Here is an 18,328-nt window from a genome sequence, read left to right on the forward strand (position 1 = left end):
GCAACTATATAACAAGGATGAACCAGACTTATGGATATCCAGAATTCATTTCGAGTGCCATCCACAGTTATGACAACGTTTTACTCATATATTTCGAACACACCTATCAAAAGCTTACAAAGCCATGGCATAATTCCCAGACTGTTAAACAGAATAGCCATCTAAGTGTTTGTAAACTTCTGAATGAAACAAAAGTGATAAAACTTTTGTACACAACCCTCTGTTTTTTTTTTTTTATCACCGAAGCCTTTAGCAAATAGAAATTATTTTTGGCAATATTTAATGTCAGCCTGTAAGAAAATAAGGATTTGTATTTTTGTATAGAGTATGTTTCAACTGTATACATTCTTTGTTTTATATTGTCTGTAGTTTGTTCAGGTTTAAACAATGTGAATGTTTTCAAGAGATGGGGTTCCATGTGTTAAAGCAAATTTCTACCATGTTAGTTCAGTCATGACATTAACAAGCTTGGTGTCACTGAAATTACAACCTACAACCTCAAAATACAAAATTTCCGATTAGTTTTGCCTGAGCAGGATAATAAAAAGACGTCGGATACACTTTTATTTATTTTGTTTGTAAAAGCATCTTGATTCTGAGGTGCCTAAAATGCATCAGCGAAGGAAAGATGAAACAATTCCCAGCTGGAGGTGCCAAGGTGAGGAGAGGTGTTGTTTTTCATCTCGGAGCCCCTCCGTCACTCACCGCCTCGCAGCCAATAGTAAGTTCGGACCGACTCGCCGCGTGCCGCTCCGGTCCCTCCTCGTGCTGTCCTCGCCGTGCACGCGCGTGGTACCCACGGTCGTGAGGAAGGAGGAGGATGTTGCGCGTGAAGGGGAAATGGCTGCCGAAAACAAGCCGGAAGGTAAGAAGAAATATAATGGGATTAAATTTACCAGTGTGACCGCGGTGTGCTGTGGGGGTATTTTTTTACGGAGCGGCCGCAACTCCGCGCGGGGATGTCACGAGCGTGAGGACGAGTGGGGAGAAAAAAATTCGGCGGAGAACGGCGCCGCTGTTTTCCTCTGAACACACAGAGGCAGCTGAAACGTGGAGACATCACTAGCCAGCTAATATTAGCTCTTATTGAAACCAGCCGCTGTATTCCCAGCATAGCCAACATAAAAAAATAAAAATTAAATTAAATTAAAAAAACACGCCGCGGGGAGAAATTGTCAGCGTGCTTAAAAGTACCGCGTGTTCCGTTTATTGTGTTCCGGATTCTTGTCAAACGACGTGCAGTGCAAGTTGTTCCCAACAAGGCTAAGTTAATGACAACACGTCATCGGCATCGACCAACTTCTTCTCTTATTTCAGAGCTCTGCTGTGTTAGTTTACCTTTTTTCTAACCGCTTGTTTTGGCTGCCCTGAAATAATAATTAAGGCACGCCTGTTTTAAAATATGTAAGTTGGAGAGGGTCGTTCATTTCCCCCTTGAAGCGCAAGAATTTTCTTTGGCATTTAGCGAATAGTGATTTATTTTTAAATAATGTTATTCCAATACTTTTTTTTGGTGCCAATATTCGGTCTGAAACAAGAGCATGAAACCATTGTGTTGCCTTGAGATGCCGGGTCGCGCTTGAAATGCCATCACACCAGAAGATGAAGAGGGAGGATGGAGAGTAGGATTTCCAGCAGCCGGCTCATTACATTACTTTACACATTGGACAGAATGATGACTTCCCCCCCCAATCTCAGCTGATTTCACACGCTTCGCTCACTGAGAACTAGATGCACCAAGCTTAATTATTTCTTTTTTAGTGGAATATTTTATTACAAGTCATATGCATGAGAGATCTGTGCCCATTCAGAAAGGCCCATGGATTTTTTGGGTGAGTAATTAAATTACGCCTGCATGAAAATAAAGAGAAAGATAGACTAAAACGCAGCTTTTCGTTCTTAATGGTATTTTAACTTGGTTGAGTTGTCAAATTCCTCCTAATTCCTATGTTAAAAATGTGTTCTTGAACTCACTTGGTGTGTTAAATAGCTTTTTTATTATTTATGACTGTTCATACCTTTTTGGCATGCAAATTGTTGCCATTATTAACCTTTTTATTAATGAATTCAATTGTGTTACACTGAAAGACCAGTTTCTTTTTATCTTTTTAAACTTCGTTGTTTATGTTTATTTATGTTAACAGCCTTAGGGTGCAGGTGCAGCAAAAGGACGATGCCAGACTTTAAAACTAGCTGCCAATAAAGATTTTTTGTATTCCTCCACATGATTTTGTTAGGTCCAGTTGTCTCAAAGCAGTCTTGAATGCTTTGTTGTTTGTTGACTGTTAAAACAAAACCCTGTCAGACATAGTTTAAATAACTTCAAAGACCAATTATTTTCATGATGATGACCAGTGTTTTAAATGGTTTCCGTCCATATAAAGGGTAGTGATGAAACACCGGGGTTTTTAGTTGGTTTGGATGTCAGTGTGCCAACCACCAAAAGGAGTCCCACCAGGGGGTGCTATTGAGCTAAGGAGGCTCTCATTACCTTGGACTCAGTGGCTTGGACAACAAAATGAAGACATCTGTTTTGAGATAGTAATGACTTGACTATGTTGTAGAGTCCTAAATCTAATCCTAAGCACAAACAAACTTAACATGCAGGTCGTAGCTGAGAACCCAGTAAAGCATCTCCAACGCGAGGAGCTATTCAGTGCCTCTACAAATCCCAAGCCTGGGTTTTCAGTGAAAACCCAGGCTTGAAAGTCCCATTGCTGAGCCGGTCAAGTTATTTTCAGTGCTCCTGAGAGGCCGGTCAGTGGAAAAAGATGGAGGACGGCGGAGAGCAGAGCAAAAGAGAGAGATTACTTCACACCTTTATGTAAATGCCATGTCGCCTCATGCAGACTTGATCTTCACAGCTTTTAAATAGAGCTGTCAGAAGTGTGTGCTCCCGCTTTTCCTTCATTTTGGCTCTTTGTTAATGTAGAACATGGGTTTTTACAGCAGTTTCTGTATGACATGCACCTGTGCATTTTTTTGTAGCTACTGAGAGAGCAGGAACTTTTTTCCTCAACCTTTTGTCCTTGCGGCATGTGTGCATTGCTGATGGATCATACATGTTTAGCCGGTCTCACGAAAGGTCCATAACGAGAGAGGGTCCATGACCTGGACTTACTCAGTGGTGTAATGTTTACATCCTGGGGTATTTCTCTCAAGTCACAGCCTCAGGGGTATTTTTACTCCCCTTGACACTCCTAAAAATCTCAGTGTGAGCGAGCGCTACTTTAAGTACAAGGCTATGAGGGCACTGAAAGGACAGGGTTGATATGCCTCACAATGACATTAGAGAAAACTACAGCCTGCAGTTTTAAGAAAAGGCACAGCCTTATACAAATATTTCAGTACAAGCGTCATATGTAAGAGTTGAAACAAGGGGATTTGTAGAGGCAACCCTGAGGTTTTTATTTAGTCTCTGAAGTTTAATCTTTATACTGTTGGATTTTTGTAGGCCAAAATTTGTATGCTTACATTAGTTCAAAATAAGAAAAATGCAAATACAGATTTGGAGGAACAGTTTATTGAAGTTTGGATCAAAACAGTCTGCAAAGGTGGCCACTTTAAAACATAGGCAAACCTCTCAGATTTTTACGCAGTGCAGTTTAAAAAGTTTCTTGTTGGTATCAAAATTCAGCGTGAAGTGCCAGCAAAACATTAAGCAAGCACACAGTCAGCCCTCAACTTCCAAAAATGTTTGTGCAACAATAATATAAACATATCTGTGCTGTTTTGTAAGAAGAGGCATAAATGTTTGACCCTCATGATGTTGGACGGACTGCTTGCTCCCCTGGCTTTGTGTTGAATCAGTGAATCGGGTGCTAGGTTTTCTGCTCTGTCTTTTAATTAGATCAGTAAGGTATGGATGGATGTTATGTGGGCAGTGTCTGAGGTTGCTGAGACGTATCGCTCCTGATTCCTGCACGTAACAGACCTTTACGTACTGCTTTGCTCGGTCTCCACGGATTGATTGTATTGAATCATTCAGTTTACCACTTAAACAAGAAATGTTACTGCCTGTATCAAACAGGGTCACAGCTACAGTACACTGACCCTTACTATCCATTTATTACCTTGTAGGGATAAAACAAAATTTGTTGGTAATAAGGATAAAAAAAACGTTTGATCTTCATTGTTTCATTCTTTTTATGTTTTGCCCAACAGATGTTGTGTGTTTAATGCAGTGCTCTGAAAATTGTTAGCCTCACCAATGTAAACAGTCTTATGATACATTATAATTTTATTACATTAATATAATCTAATGATGAAATGAAAAACATAGGAAAATCTAATCTTTAATATGAGCACATTTATGCACTGGAGATAAGAATCCTATTCTGAGAAATTATTGTTTTTAAAACTAATCTCATGCCACAATTATTGGTAGTCCTCTTCTGAAAATAGCAAAGCACATAATCATCTGATGTAACCTTTCAAAAGGTGGGAACATACAGTGAGAGGGATCTTTGGCCATTCTTGTTAGCATCTCTCTACATTTTCACAAGTACTTTCCATAGGAGTTAGGTCTATAGGCTGTGATGGGTATGGATGGTTGATTTTGTCTAAGCTAAACTGTCTCTGTGTTAATTTGTCAATAATCCTTTTCAAAAGACCCAAAGATGACTCATTTTCAGGCCATCAGATGTTATTCAGAATGACCTGGCATTTCATAAAGTTCATAGTGCCATGAATTTAACAAGGTTTCCAGGGTGTCTAGAAATGACAAAGGCCCACAGTATCACAGATCTTCTACTATACTCAGCAATGAGCATCAGGTGCTTTCACACATATTCATCTTGTTTTACACCAGACCCACTTCAAATATCTGTTGTGGAAAAAGGTAATTTCATTCTTAGCTATCCAAAGCACATGGTTTCTGGTAAAGAGCCAGAAGAGTGTTGCAATCTCAAATGTTTACCTTTGAGATGGTAAGACAGAAAAGGCTTTTTCCTCACATTTCTGTCAAACAACTGATTGCCATGTACAATGGATTTTAGGGTTGTTATTGAGACTTGGTGACTGTGTCATGTTACTCGTTGCTGCAGTTCTTCTTAAAATGAGCTTTGGAGATTTTCTTTACCTCCCCTACCATCTTTTAGCAGTGCATAATGAAAAGCTAATATGGCTCCTAATATGGCTAAAAGATACAAGCGTCTGTGTAGTCATATTTATTCTCATAAATTACTAATTTTAAATTCTTAGAAACTCTGATAAACCCAAAAGAGGGTAAAATATGCATAATAAAAAACATGCTTAAGGTGCGTTTATTGTAATTGTGGCACTGGTGATTTTGGCAAAAACAATTATTTCATAAGATAAATAGGATTTTTCCCAAGTTAAATAAGTTTCCTCAAACTGAAGGTTGACTATTTCTAAAATCTTTTGAGAAATATGCTGCTGCATTAAAAGGTGCCTTTCTTTTAAGCCTTTTTCTATGTCATTATCTGAGATCCAAACAATTTTTTTGTCTGTATGTATTTAAATATTCTGTGTTGTTTCTGTGTATTGCTTGCATGGGGGCTGTGTTTAGTTGGCACAGGCTGGGGGAATGCTTCTTTTCCTCGATTTTTCTCTACTTTTCTCTTTGCCTCCTAAAGGACTGAAGAAAGTTCGTAATCCGGATCGAATGTACAGATCAGCAGTGTGTTATGCTGGCCATGGTCCACCTAAGAGTATCAGTGATGACACAGAGACGAACAGTAAGAGTCAGTTATTAATACTGCATTCCTGCTACAAGTCGCCACTAGCTGGCCAATCTATTATTCATTCATCAATTCATTTATTTACTTCTTGATTTCATCTGTCCCATGCCCCCTCCCTTGTTTTTTTCTCCTCCAACACAACACCTCCTGCGGCTGCTCTGTTGATTGAAGTGTCTGCTTTACAGGATCATGCTGTCAATAGCTGAAGTGTTGTCGTTAACTAAGAGTGATTGTTTCAGGTTGAGGCCACAGGATCAGGACCTGAGCAGACCCTCAGAGAGAAAACCTGAGCTCTGAGCCATCAATTATGACTCTGTCTTTGCCTTTTGTCTGCTTTTCTCAAAGCTTCTTTTGACGATGAGGAAATAACAGTATAAATTAAAAATGTTGCCAGGTTAAATAGCGGAGGACTAAAATATTCATGCATTTCTTAAAAGTTAATATTCTGTGATATTCCAGTTGAATTAATATTTGTCTCGGTCTTCCTCTCATTACACTTGTGTTGTGGAAAAAACTGCAGACCAGGGGCAAAGAACAAAGATGAGGAAAAAAAAGCATCACAGAGGATTTTTATGATTGTAAAAAACAGCTTCTGAGGGAACTGCTTCACTGCACTCACAGTTCTGCACACAGACGCGTTATTTCATCACAACCAAAACAAATCACTCAGAAATATAGGCCAAAGTCTTGACTATTTTGGATGACTTTCTTTTTATTCCTCTTTAGAAAACATGTCTGATCTTTTTAGGCTTCTATCTTTTGCCACATAAGAAACTCTCCCCCTCTGTGAAGCCGATTGTTTCTTAGCAGAAAGGAGTCCCTTTTGCTCTTAATGAATACACCATCCCCTTCACTACTGGAAGACCGTGTTGATCTAGACTAGAGACTGCGTAATTAAGTGTGCTCATGTATTGTCATTTCTAAATAGAGAGCATGAAATCACCCTAACCCCTTGTTAGGCTCTGTGCTTCACCAGCGATAACTGCCTCTGGAAGAGCTCTGCAGCACCATATTGTTTTGGTCTCTTTAACCGAGAATGTCTGAGAGATTTAATGGCAGGGGAGCGCTTGTGCAGATCTATGAAACAGGGTTGTAGACTGTAACAGATACATTGCTGATACACTTTTGTGTTACCCCCTCATGTGTGACAGCTCTGACTGACAATATGTTTTGCCAGTCTTGCTATTTTGCCTCATGTTATTGCGAGGTATTACACTATCCTGTCCCCCATGTCACACACTCTGTTTAATGTGTTCAGCCTGGAGGTTTTTCTGCCTACCAAAGAGGGGGTTTCAGTCTGAATGTAGGCAGGCAAGCCATTGATCTGCGTAATCGTCTTAGTAATTGTGGGAGTAGTTATGATACGGGAAGAAGGGACTTCTTTGTGCGCACATTTGTAAGCAAGAGGTAGAAAAGTGAAAAAAAACAAAAACAAGAGGAAGAGAGAGAAGTAGAGAGAAAGAGAGACCTCACCTCTGCTCTCCTTGAGATGGGATTTTTATGGATGGGTGAGCTCACTGAGGGCTGAGAACACATAAAGAGTCATTTTCAGTTTGTTGCAGGCAGTTAACCATGTGTGCATGTTTGTTGAACTTCCAGTAATAGGCCGAGGCATTTTTATGCTTTTTATTTGTTTATTTATTTTTAGCTGTTTGACTTTTTGACAGTCTTTCCTTATTATGTTACACAAATCTACAGTGTATCCTGTGTTCCCACTGGAAGCGTTAAAAATGCAGCTGTAAACAACCTAGAAAAGCTGCAAACCCTACTGCAAATGTTGCTTCTTGTTTAGCTGCAGAACAAATAAGAAATGATGTCCAATGAGACTTTTAGAAATTTCTATATTGCATCCAGTAGTGGGGAAAAAAACTCCCTCCGCATCTTTTCCAACAGCTGTTGTGTACATTGCAGGTCAAACACTCATCCTAGATGCTATCTCCAGAGGCCATGAACTGCTCTCTTTGTTTTGGTTTGCTTTGTAACGCCACAGCATAAAGGTTTACTTCACTGATACTTTTTTTTCTTTTACACTCATGGGTGGTGAGTAATTTCACTGTTGTAAGAGTGTTATCAAGCAGGCCACAGGCCAAATGATAAATATAATTGGTTTCCCAGTCCTACACTAATGCATGGCTACTTTAAATCTAAGTCGGCTCACTCTTCTCCTTGTTCCCATCAAGAGCCATCAGGATCTTGAAGAGTGCAGCAAAGGAATTCAGACATTGCTTCAATTCTCCTGTGTAGGTTTAAAGCTTTAACACAAAAGAAGGTCATAAGAAGTTATTAGACAAATGTTTTTAAAGTAATTTGTGATTTAATTAGAAAATGTAAGGTATCAGGAATTATGAAGGCCAACCTGAGGTCTAAGGAAAACAACAGGTTTGAGAAAATGCCTTGATGGATTGCTAGAGAGGCAAACAGAAAGTCGCGATAAATTGCAAAAAGCCTTCTGAGAAAAATATGCAGAACTTGACATTGCAGTGAACTTTTCACTCAATAGATACACCTCATAACGCCTCACCTAAGGAGAGAAAAACTTTCTCAGTCTCTTAATTTTAGCAATACATTTAAAGTAACTGAAACATTCTGTGTAGTGTGGAGTTGTGTGCAAAATAATAAATTAAATGATCCTCTCTGCAACTTTAGACAAACCATTCAATTATATAAATCTGTAAATACTATTTTTATGTAGGACATATTTATTAGGCTAACAACTAAACAAAAAATACATTTCTGTCAAAAGTGGATAGAAGAGAGGAAGAGGGCTTCTGCAACTGAGGAAACTCCTAAAACAAATATCACAGTTCATAATGGAGCACCTCAAGAAGCGGAAGATGAAGGTTTGGCCTTGGCCCTCACAATACCCTGACCTAAACATAATTGAAAATCAATGAGCAGATCTCAAAAGAGCCATGCAAGCAAGATGGCACCACAGTGCCACTAAACTGCATTTCTCAAGAATAACAATAAAAAGTGAAGACAAAAACTGAAATTCTCAGGATGCAAAGAAGTGTTTACATGCTGTGGCACTTTTAGAGATATGGTGCTGTAAATTACAGACATAGCAGGGTGAAATTGTTTTTGTTTTGTTATTTTGAAGTCATATAACATGGTTATAAAGAGTGAAGATATGCTGTCTCATATTTGGTTTCTAATGAAACCCAGGTCAGTTGTATGTGTTGGAAATTATTTGTCGGAAAATAAATTAGTACCCACCTTCTGCATACTGCTATAGTTTGTGACACAAGTATGTGGAATTCACAGATTCAGAGGAAACAACCAAAATGGATGAACTCATCCCGTAAAGGCCAAATTATTCTGCAAGTTGGACCTCCTGTTTACACTTCCTCCTCATTCTTACACATCTCGCTTTCAGATTTATTGCCTTTAGAATGCAGCATGTCACCAGCTGACCATTTCTGCTTGGTTGTCTGAGTTCATTTCTGCTTTGACATTTTAGATGTTTCTCTTCCTCTGCCAAAGAACGTGTCACTGCTTTATGCCTCTTTACCCATGTTCTGAGCTTTCACTGCTGTTTTCACATCTGGCCTGTTTTAGAGCAGTTACTTATACATGCAATGTTTCACTTTCTTTACAATTGTCATAAATGCCATTATTTCTATGCATTTCATGGATTATATTTTATACCTTACAACTGCATGTAAACAAACTGTCAGATTGTTTTCTTTGATTGTAAAGACATTTGTGTTTTGTAGTCATCCTTCACGGCATTAAAACTGTTATGGGTGGAAAGCTTTTTAATCTCAACTCTTAAAGGCAGTTTTGTGCAGTGAAAGTCATCCAGTTTAATGATTCTGAACTTCAGCGGTGTTAGGCTTAAATGAAATTCTCAGCACTTCTTACTGGTCAGTGATGAGAATCAAATGTTTATAAACAAGTAAGCCACAATTAACTGTGTAAACAATTATCTGAGATAATTGTGAGCATGCTGGCAGAGTGCTCATATTCATCTTAATTGAGTCTTTTAAACACAGGCAGGTGAAACTGACATTTGTGACTGATTGATGGATGTTTATCCTCTGTTTATGCTCTTTCCCCTTGAGTTTCCAGTGAAAAAACAAAACAATTATCCTTATATTTGTTTTACCTTTCCGTGAAAACAGTACTTCTCATAAGTACTTGTCCCCATAACTTCACACATTTGTGATGTTGCAACAAAAATTTCACTGCGTTTAATTGGGATTTTAAGGGTTACACCAAAACAAAGTAGAGCATAATTGTGAAGTTGATGGAAAGGATTGCATGATATTCGAAGTTATTTACAAATAAATATCAGTTAAGTGTGGGATGCATTTGTATCCACCTGTGCACATACAGGGACTGGAATTAGTTCTCAAGTCTTGCTTAAGATTGATAATTTGATTATCAATCTCTACGGTCTTTAATCTAAACTACTATAGCTCTGGCTGTATGTTCAGTTTATGTCCTCCTGAAATGCATGGACAAATTTCCCTGTCCCTGCTGAAGAAAAGCATACCCACCACAGCATGATGCTACCACCATCATTTTTCACTGAGGGATGTGCAGTGTTAATCTGCTCCCACACATTAAAGTTTTAAACCTATCTGACCAGAACATTGTCTTCCACATGCTTGTGATAAACAGCAATTAGGAGTTCTTAAGGCTGTCTTTAAAACATGGCACCTTTTTGTCCACTCTTCCAAAAGGGCTCCTCAAAAGTTACCATAGGCCACTTCCCTTCTTCTCGGGCTCTTGCTTTCCTTGGCTGGTCTGTCAGTTTAGATGGCCATGTTTGGCTTGCTGTTTGGTATTTCTGTTTTCAGATGATGCATTGAACTTGTGAGTAATTGAAAGATCACCCTTATTTTAACTTCTCCACAACTCTTGAATCTTTCTGGGGTGTTCTATGGTCTTCATGATACCATTTGTTAATTAATGTTCTCTAAAAAACCTCTGAGGCCTTTAGAGAACAGCTGGATATATACTGAGATTACATTACACACTGGTGGGGCCTATTTAATAATTAGGTGACATCTGAGGGCAGTTGGTTGCACTGGATTTTGTTTAAGGCTGTTAGAATAAATGGACCTGAATATAGATGCAAGCCACACATTTCAGATTTCCATCTGCAAAACAAACATTGAAAACCATTAATCATTTTTCTTCGACCACTATCTGTTGGTCTGCCACATTCATTCCCAATAAAAATACATTGAAGTTTATGGTTGTAATGTGACAAAAGGGGAATGAATACGTTCGTAAGGCTCTCTAGCTGGAATATGAAATACTAAATGTATAGATGACTGTATCCACTTGTACGCCACTAGTGTAAAAAATGCAAAAAACAATTAATTGCAGTTGTGATAACAAAGAATTGTCTCCCAAAATGTCCACATTCACAGCAATACGAGTGTATTAATTTTTTTCTGATGTGATTCAAGTTAAATCCCAGTTACAGAGCTCGTCACGTCTATAAGCCATGTTAGCTTTGGTAGAAAGTGTTTGCATTCAAACAGTTGCTTTAGATATGCACCGCCACTGGCGATTTGTTGAGTGATCTATAGCCAAAACATTAGCTTGCAATTTCTCCACAATACAGGCACAGATTAAAAAGAAAAACTGTCACTCCCAGAGCGCTCCCAGACAGAGACAGAAGAGGGAGGGTTTTGCGTTCAGGGTTTAGATATTGATTAAAGATTTGTTTTTGTCAGCCTTTCCAGTCTCATGACCCTCGCTCTCATCTCTAGGGTGGGGCTGGAGCAAGCGAGCATGACAAGTACCCTTAAATTCAGCCCAAGAGTTTGCTTAGCAGCCAGGATCAGTGATAATCCAAACATCAGCAGAGAAAAATATGTCTTTATAGCTAGGGTGATGTAAATTATGTAGCAGCATGTGCTGGCAAATGCAGTTTGGCACAAACATGGCCTGTGATTGTAACATAAAAGCTACAAACCTTTGTACTGAAAGCGTTTCTATCTGCGTTTAGATTTTTGTTTGTGAGCTTGCTCATCAAGACCTGAAATGTAATTGGCTGTAGTGGGCCAGCTCAGCTCGCCACTTACTCACATGTAACAAACACTTGCATGAGCCTGCCCTGGACTTTTGTTACTACCAAATTATATTTCTCAGTGTATTTTTCCCCAGCTGCAGGTAGTTATTAAGTCTGCTGTTTAATCTCAGCTTCATATTAAACCTTAAAGGGAAATTCATATGCAAAATGCAGAGAAGCAGAGTTCTTTTAGTGTATTATTAGCTTATAGTGATGCATGTGTTTGTTCTTTAAGCACTAATCAGATCATACAATTTGATTTGGGAGCCCTACTCTGTATTAAGTGTATTCCAAATTTGGCTTCTAAGGTATTCTCCCTGGGGTTGTTTTCAGCTGACGCACGAGTCACAGTAGTTTCCATTCCACAGTGGGCTGATCTTTAATTAATAAGCATTTTTTTGTTGGATGTTCCTTCTTCACAGGAGTGGAAATGCCCAGTGGAAGAAATCGAAGACATAGAGCAGTTCATATAATATTAGTGTGAATAAATAGATGTGAAAGAACAGAAAAAGCTTTGAGAGCGCATTGCTGTGAAAAGAAAGCCCTTCTCTATGTTGAGCTCCCACTTATGAGATTTGAGAGCTTCACTAGAACTGTGCCGGTGTAAAAAAACAAGTCGCTTTTTTAAAATTAGACAAGGACTCCTCGATTAGAGAATGCCAACCCTTATAACCTGAAGTGCCATATTAAACATGTGGTATATTTTACAGCAACAAGCACATCACACCATTTGAGACAATGCAGCATCGGCTTAGAATACACTCTCCTACATTGGAGACAGATACAATGAACACACTTACATCGTCCGTGATTATAGAGTATCCATTGTTAAAATGTAGACATCACAATTCATTAGATATATGTTTAATATTTGGTTGCAGACCGTGCTGTTGTTGTTGTTGAAATCATCTAATTTATGATCCTCAGACTAAAACAGATACTTGGCATGGTCCCTGGCGAGGCTCTGCCAGGCTTGTGCTGCAGCCATGCTCATATCTTTCTTGTTTTGAAGGCTTTTTGCCCTCAGTCTGGTCTACACCAAGTGAAACACATGCTCTGTTGGATTGAGGTCAGCTGACTGACTTCGCTATTCAGGAGCATTGCTCAGAGTATCAAAATACTGAAAGTCAGCATTTTAAATCCACAGTTTGTTTTTCATACCAAATGCAGTTTACTGCCTGCACTGAGTATATCTAGCCAATCGTAAAAGTATATTTTCAGAGTATACAGAGGAGGTTTCTGAAAGAATTTACATTATGCTTTATATTATAACTGGTTGCTGTAAAAATAGCACCTGGATATAGTTTAATGTGCAGAGAATACGTTTATGACACAGATGGGGAGTTTTGACACTTGGGTAATCAGCATGCGCATCAGTAATCTATTATCTCCACAAGCTGAAAAGAAGTCTAACCTTACCTTGCCTTGTAAAGTAAAATAGTCACTAATTATAGAAAATAGATTTTCAAAAACATTTCACAAATATAACATAATGCAAGATGTTTAAACTGAAATTTATTTTAGTTCATCTATGAATAAAAGGGAAAATAAATTACTGAAAAACAATGTATGTCTTAAAAAGACATCACCTGCTTTTAATTGACAAAAATATGATCTTAGAGAGGTTAGATTTATCAGAAGTGAAGATGAGGAGGATGTAAAGAATGTAGGCTAATAGGCAGTCATAAAATAAAGAGAGAAGGAGACTTATATTCGTTTGGGGCTTAAAGCTCCCAGCTTTATAACAGTACAGTGTTTAACAATGTTTCAAAACCAGCACCAGTGATAACATGGTGCTGCAGTTATAGAGTTTAGGTACCAAAGAGCTGAACTGTTCACCCAACAGAACTTTATAAGTTAAATGCAGCCGTGTTTTAATGTTCTAACCTATGTGAAGGGCTTTTAACTGCAAAGCAATTTGGAAGGGAAAATGATTTTCATAGCCAGTGGATTGCACATAAATGAGCAAAAGGCTGTGCAATGAAAAGTAAAGAAATTATTACAACCTCTGATAAAAAATTTTGTAACTCTTAAAATCCTTTTTTTTTTGTTCTTACTTTAAATGTTTCAGCCTGTTTGAAGAGTAGAGATAGTGTGAATCCTTCATGTATTTTACTCTAGTTTTTACTCTAGTACTGACTGTGTCAGATGAAGGTGTGCCAAAGGGAAGCATTAAGCTCTGAATATCTTCCTCTTAATGCAAACATTTGTGAGATGAGAACAAAAGGATACATCGTTTTCCAACATGTTTTGCTGTCACAGATGCTGGTATCCAAGCTGACTGAGCGTGAGCTAAATTGCAAAGAAGAATGGGCAAAACCTTGAATCTCTATATGCAAAGCTGGTAGAGACATACCTAACATTTACAACTGTAATGACAGCTAAAGGTACTTCTATAAAGATATGACTCTGGGGGGTTCTGAATAGATATGAACAGCATTTTTACAGCATTTTTATTTGTTCAAAATTATGAAAACCATGTATAGTTTTTCATCCACTTCAAAAGTATGCACTACTTTATGTGAGTCTATCACATAAAATTCCAATAAAATGTGACATAATGCAAGGAAGCTCAAGCAGTATTAATACTTTACTTATGCAAGTTACAGTTCAGACACCTTCAGCTTTGTAGCTTACTTACATACTGAATGTGTTGGTGTGTTTTGCCCTTGTGTCCACTGGGTGATACTGGGAACTCTTCTTTTTTCTACAGAAAGAGGTTACAATAAGTTAAAGGAAAGTCTAGGTTCGTCACAAATTTCTTATCTGATTTGAAGTAGAATTAGTATAAATTTCTAAAGTGTAGGCCCACTTTGCTTATTTGTTTCAATTTTAGGTTCTTGATGTATGTAGTACAGGTCCTTCTCAAAATATTAGCATATTGTGATAAAGTTCATTATTTTCCATAATGTAATGATGAAAATTTAACATTCATATATTTTAGATTTATTGCACACTAACTGAAATATTTCAGGTCTTTTATTGTCTTAATACGGATGATTTTGGCATACAGCTCATGAAAACCCAAAATTCCTATCTCACAAAATTAGCATATTTCATCCGACCAATAAAAGAAAAGTGTTTTTAATACAAAAAACATCAACCTTCAAATAATCATGTACAGTTATGCACTCAATACTTGGTTGGGAATCCTTTGGCAGAAATGACTGCTTCAATGCGGCGTGGCATGGAGGCAATCAGCCTGTGGCACTGAGGTCTTATGGAGGCCCAGGATGCTTCGATAGCGGCCTTTAGCTCATCCAGAGTGTTGGGTCTTGAGTCTCTCAACGTTCTCTTCACAATATCCCACAGATTCTCTATGGGGTTCAGGTCAGGAGAGTTGGCAGGCCAATTGAGCACAGTGATACCATGGTCAGTAAACCATTTACCAGTGGTTTTGGCACTGTGAGCAGGTGCCAGGTCATGCTGAAAAATGAAATCTTCATCTCCATAAAGCTTTTCAGCAGATGGAAGCATGAAGTGCTCCAAAATCTCCTGATAGCTAGCTGCATTGACCCTGCCCTTGATAAAACACAGTGGACCAACACCAGCAGCTGACACGGCACCCCAGACCATCACTGACTGTGGGTACTTGACACTGGACTTCTGGCATTTTGGCATTTCCTTCTCCCCAGTCTTCCTCCAGACTCTGGCACCTTGATTTCCGAATGACATGCAGAATTTGCTTTCATCCGAAAAAAGTACTTTGGACCACTGAGCAACAGTCCAGTGCTGCTTCTCTGTAGCCCAGGTCAGGCGCTTTTGCCGCTGTTTCTGGTTCAAAAGTGGCTTGACCTGGAGAATGCGGCACCTGTAGCCCATTTCCTGCACACGCCTGTGCACGGTGGCTCTGGATGTTTCTACTCCAGACTCAGTCCACTGCTTCCGCAGGTCCCCCAAGGTCTGGAATCGGCCCTTCTCCACAATCTTCCTTAGGGTCCGGTCACCTCTTCTCGTTGTGCAGCGTTTTCTGCCACACTTTTTCCTTCCCACAGACTTCCCACTGAGGTGCCTTGATACAGCACTCTGGGAACAGCCTATTCGTTCAGAAATTTCTTTCTGTGTCTTACCCTCTTGCTTGAGGGTGTCAATAGTGGCCTTCTGGACAGCAGTCAGGTCGGCAGTCTCACCCATGATTGGGGTTTTGAGTGATGAACCAGGCTGGGAGTTTTAAAGGCCTCAGGAATCTTTTGCAGGTGTTTAGAGTTAACTCATTGATTCAGATTATTAGGTTCATAGCTCGTTTAGAGACCCTTTTAATGATATGCTAATTTTGTGAGATAGGAATTTTGGGTTTTCATGAGCTGTATGCCAAAATCATCCGTATTAAGACAATAAAAGACCTGAAATATTTCAGTTAGTGTGCAATGAATCTAAAATATATGAATGTTAAATTTTCATCATGACATTATGGAAAATAATGAACTTTATCACAATATGCTAATATTTTGAGAAGGACCTGTATAGTCTATACATAAAGGCAGGTCTACTTTTCTTCCTTTCCTTCATCTTGTGCCATTCAGCGGCAGCGTGTTCTCCAGTTTTGACGATAAAACCACTCTGCCGGTACCTCAGAGCAGATGCTGGATGGGATTCTTAATTGGGCTAAGCCAATGATTACGTGTGCACCTCATAAAAAAATGAGTCTACATGTAGTGTTACAGGGACAGACGGATGTAGCAGATTTTACAAATCTACTTCAACACTCCTTTGGGTATGGTGATATTCTAAGTTACAGATTACGCCCAGACGCTTCATGCCAGCTCTATCTCTATGGATCAACTTGGTTGAATCTTTCCATATGGACGTTTAGGGGCAGTGACACTGCACTGTATTTGTGTGATAGGCAGCAGGCAAACCTCAGAGACTCTATCTTTATGATTACATTTTGAAAATGTTTCTTTCTTTTCTTTGAGTCAACCATTGATATCTCAAGAGATTCAAGAGCACTGACATTCAGTGTTTTTTTTTTTTTTTTTTCGTCTCTCACTTTATTGCTCATTTGCTCCCATTCTACACTTAAAAGAAGCCATTTCCATTTCAGGTGTTTGTTTTCTTGTTGAAATTTATTTTTAAGCTTTATTGCATTACAGATAAATTGAGTCATTTGCATTATACTGAGCAAATGTTTTTACAGTGCCAAAAATGTATTATTTTGCTTTTAATCATTTTAAATAATACAAATTTATCTGGCATGTAAAATGTCAAGGTTACCCTGCTTTTGTTCTGTTTTGATGCTAAAATAAGTCTTCAGTCACACAACCTGATGTGAGCCTTGGTTCTGTCCTTTATTGCTTTATTTTTCAAGATTTGATTTGCATTTCAATTAATTAATTGTTCTTTAATCTTAAATTTGCTCACAATATTCATATTTGGAGCATATTAAGCTGTTAGTGTTACTAAGTAATTAAGTGTTGCTGGAGAAGCAATCATACCCTTGATTTACAGTAGAGCACTAATTACAGAAGTCAACAGATATATAGTAACACTGCAAGAGCTACAGAGGTCCACAGCTCAGGTGTGACAATCTGTCATTGGAAAAGAGACAATCTGAATAAATAACTGTATTTATTAGTTGTGTGTTCCACAAATCTGGTCTTATGGAAGAGCTGCAAGAAGAAAGTAATTTTGACAGAAAGCCATAAGAAGTCCCCTTGCATTTTTCACAAGCCATGTCATGAAACGCAGCAAACACGTAGAAAAAGGTGCGCTGGTTATAAGACAACAAAATTGACCTTTTAGGCCTACATGCAAATGCAGTGTGTGGAGGAAAACTAATACGACAAAAATAACCAACGTTATCACACCTTCACATGGATAAAACATGGAGGGGACAGAATCAGGCTGTGGGGATGCTTTTCTTCAGTAGGAACTAGGAAGATGGTTGGAGTTGATGGGAAAATGGATGGGGCTAAATACGGGGGAATCCTACACAAAATCTGTTAGTGGCCTGCAGGAAAATGACCCTAAATATGCAGAGGTACATTAAAGTAGCTTAGTTTAAAGAATATTTACAGTTGAAAACAGATATTTACATACAATTTGTAAAAAGACTAAATTAGACTAAGTTCGCTTGTTTTAAGTCAGTTAGGATTACCAAAATTATTTCTATTTGTTAAATGCCAGAATAATAAGATGGAGAATTCCTTTAAGGATTTTTATAACTTTTTTCATATTCATATCATTCTCAAACCCCAGTCTTTTGTGGCAGATGGCCGCTCACACTGAGCCTGGTTCTACTGGAGGTTTCTTCCTGTTAAAAGGGAGTTTTTCCTCTCCACTGTCGCTACATGCATGCTCAGTATGAGGGATTGCTGCAAAGTCAATGCCAGTGACTGTCCACTGTCTCTACATGCTCATCTGGGAGGAGTGAATGCTACAGGTCACTAACTCGATGCAATCTGCTGGGTTTCCTTAGACAGAAAAACTCTTTAACCAATTTGAATAAATAACTGAATCTGACTGCACTGTTCCATAGTAAGGATTAAGTGGAATATATGTACCTGACTTAAAATCTGTATGATTCGATTGAATTGACTTAGCCCATTTTAAAGTTACCCACCTTTCACACAATGCAACTGGAAATAACACTCTC

At 38.6% G+C, this 18,328-nt stretch overlaps 1 protein-coding gene across 5 annotated transcripts in view; it reads left to right on the plus strand.

Annotated features, from left to right (window-relative positions):
* The first annotated feature begins 776 nt into the window (after window positions 1-776).
* camta1a (calmodulin binding transcription activator 1a) overlaps window positions 777-18,328 on the plus strand; it is a 492,714-nt gene continuing 475,162 nt past the window's right edge. For 4 of the 5 annotated variants that reach the window (XM_047362441.1, XM_047362449.1, XM_047362482.1 and 1 more), the window contains exons 1-2: window positions 777-865; window positions 5,598-5,699. In XM_047362441.1, the coding sequence (XP_047218397.1) occupies window positions 841-865; window positions 5,598-5,699 (127 nt within the window). In that variant the 5' untranslated portion in view covers window positions 777-840. The remainder of the gene's footprint in view (window positions 866-5,597; window positions 5,700-18,328) is intronic. The other variant, XM_047362457.1, reaches the window with a different exon arrangement.

This window comes from Girardinichthys multiradiatus, chromosome 1 (assembly GCF_021462225.1).
Source record: "Girardinichthys multiradiatus isolate DD_20200921_A chromosome 1, DD_fGirMul_XY1, whole genome shotgun sequence".
Classification (NCBI taxonomy): domain Eukaryota; kingdom Metazoa; phylum Chordata; class Actinopteri; order Cyprinodontiformes; family Goodeidae; genus Girardinichthys; species Girardinichthys multiradiatus.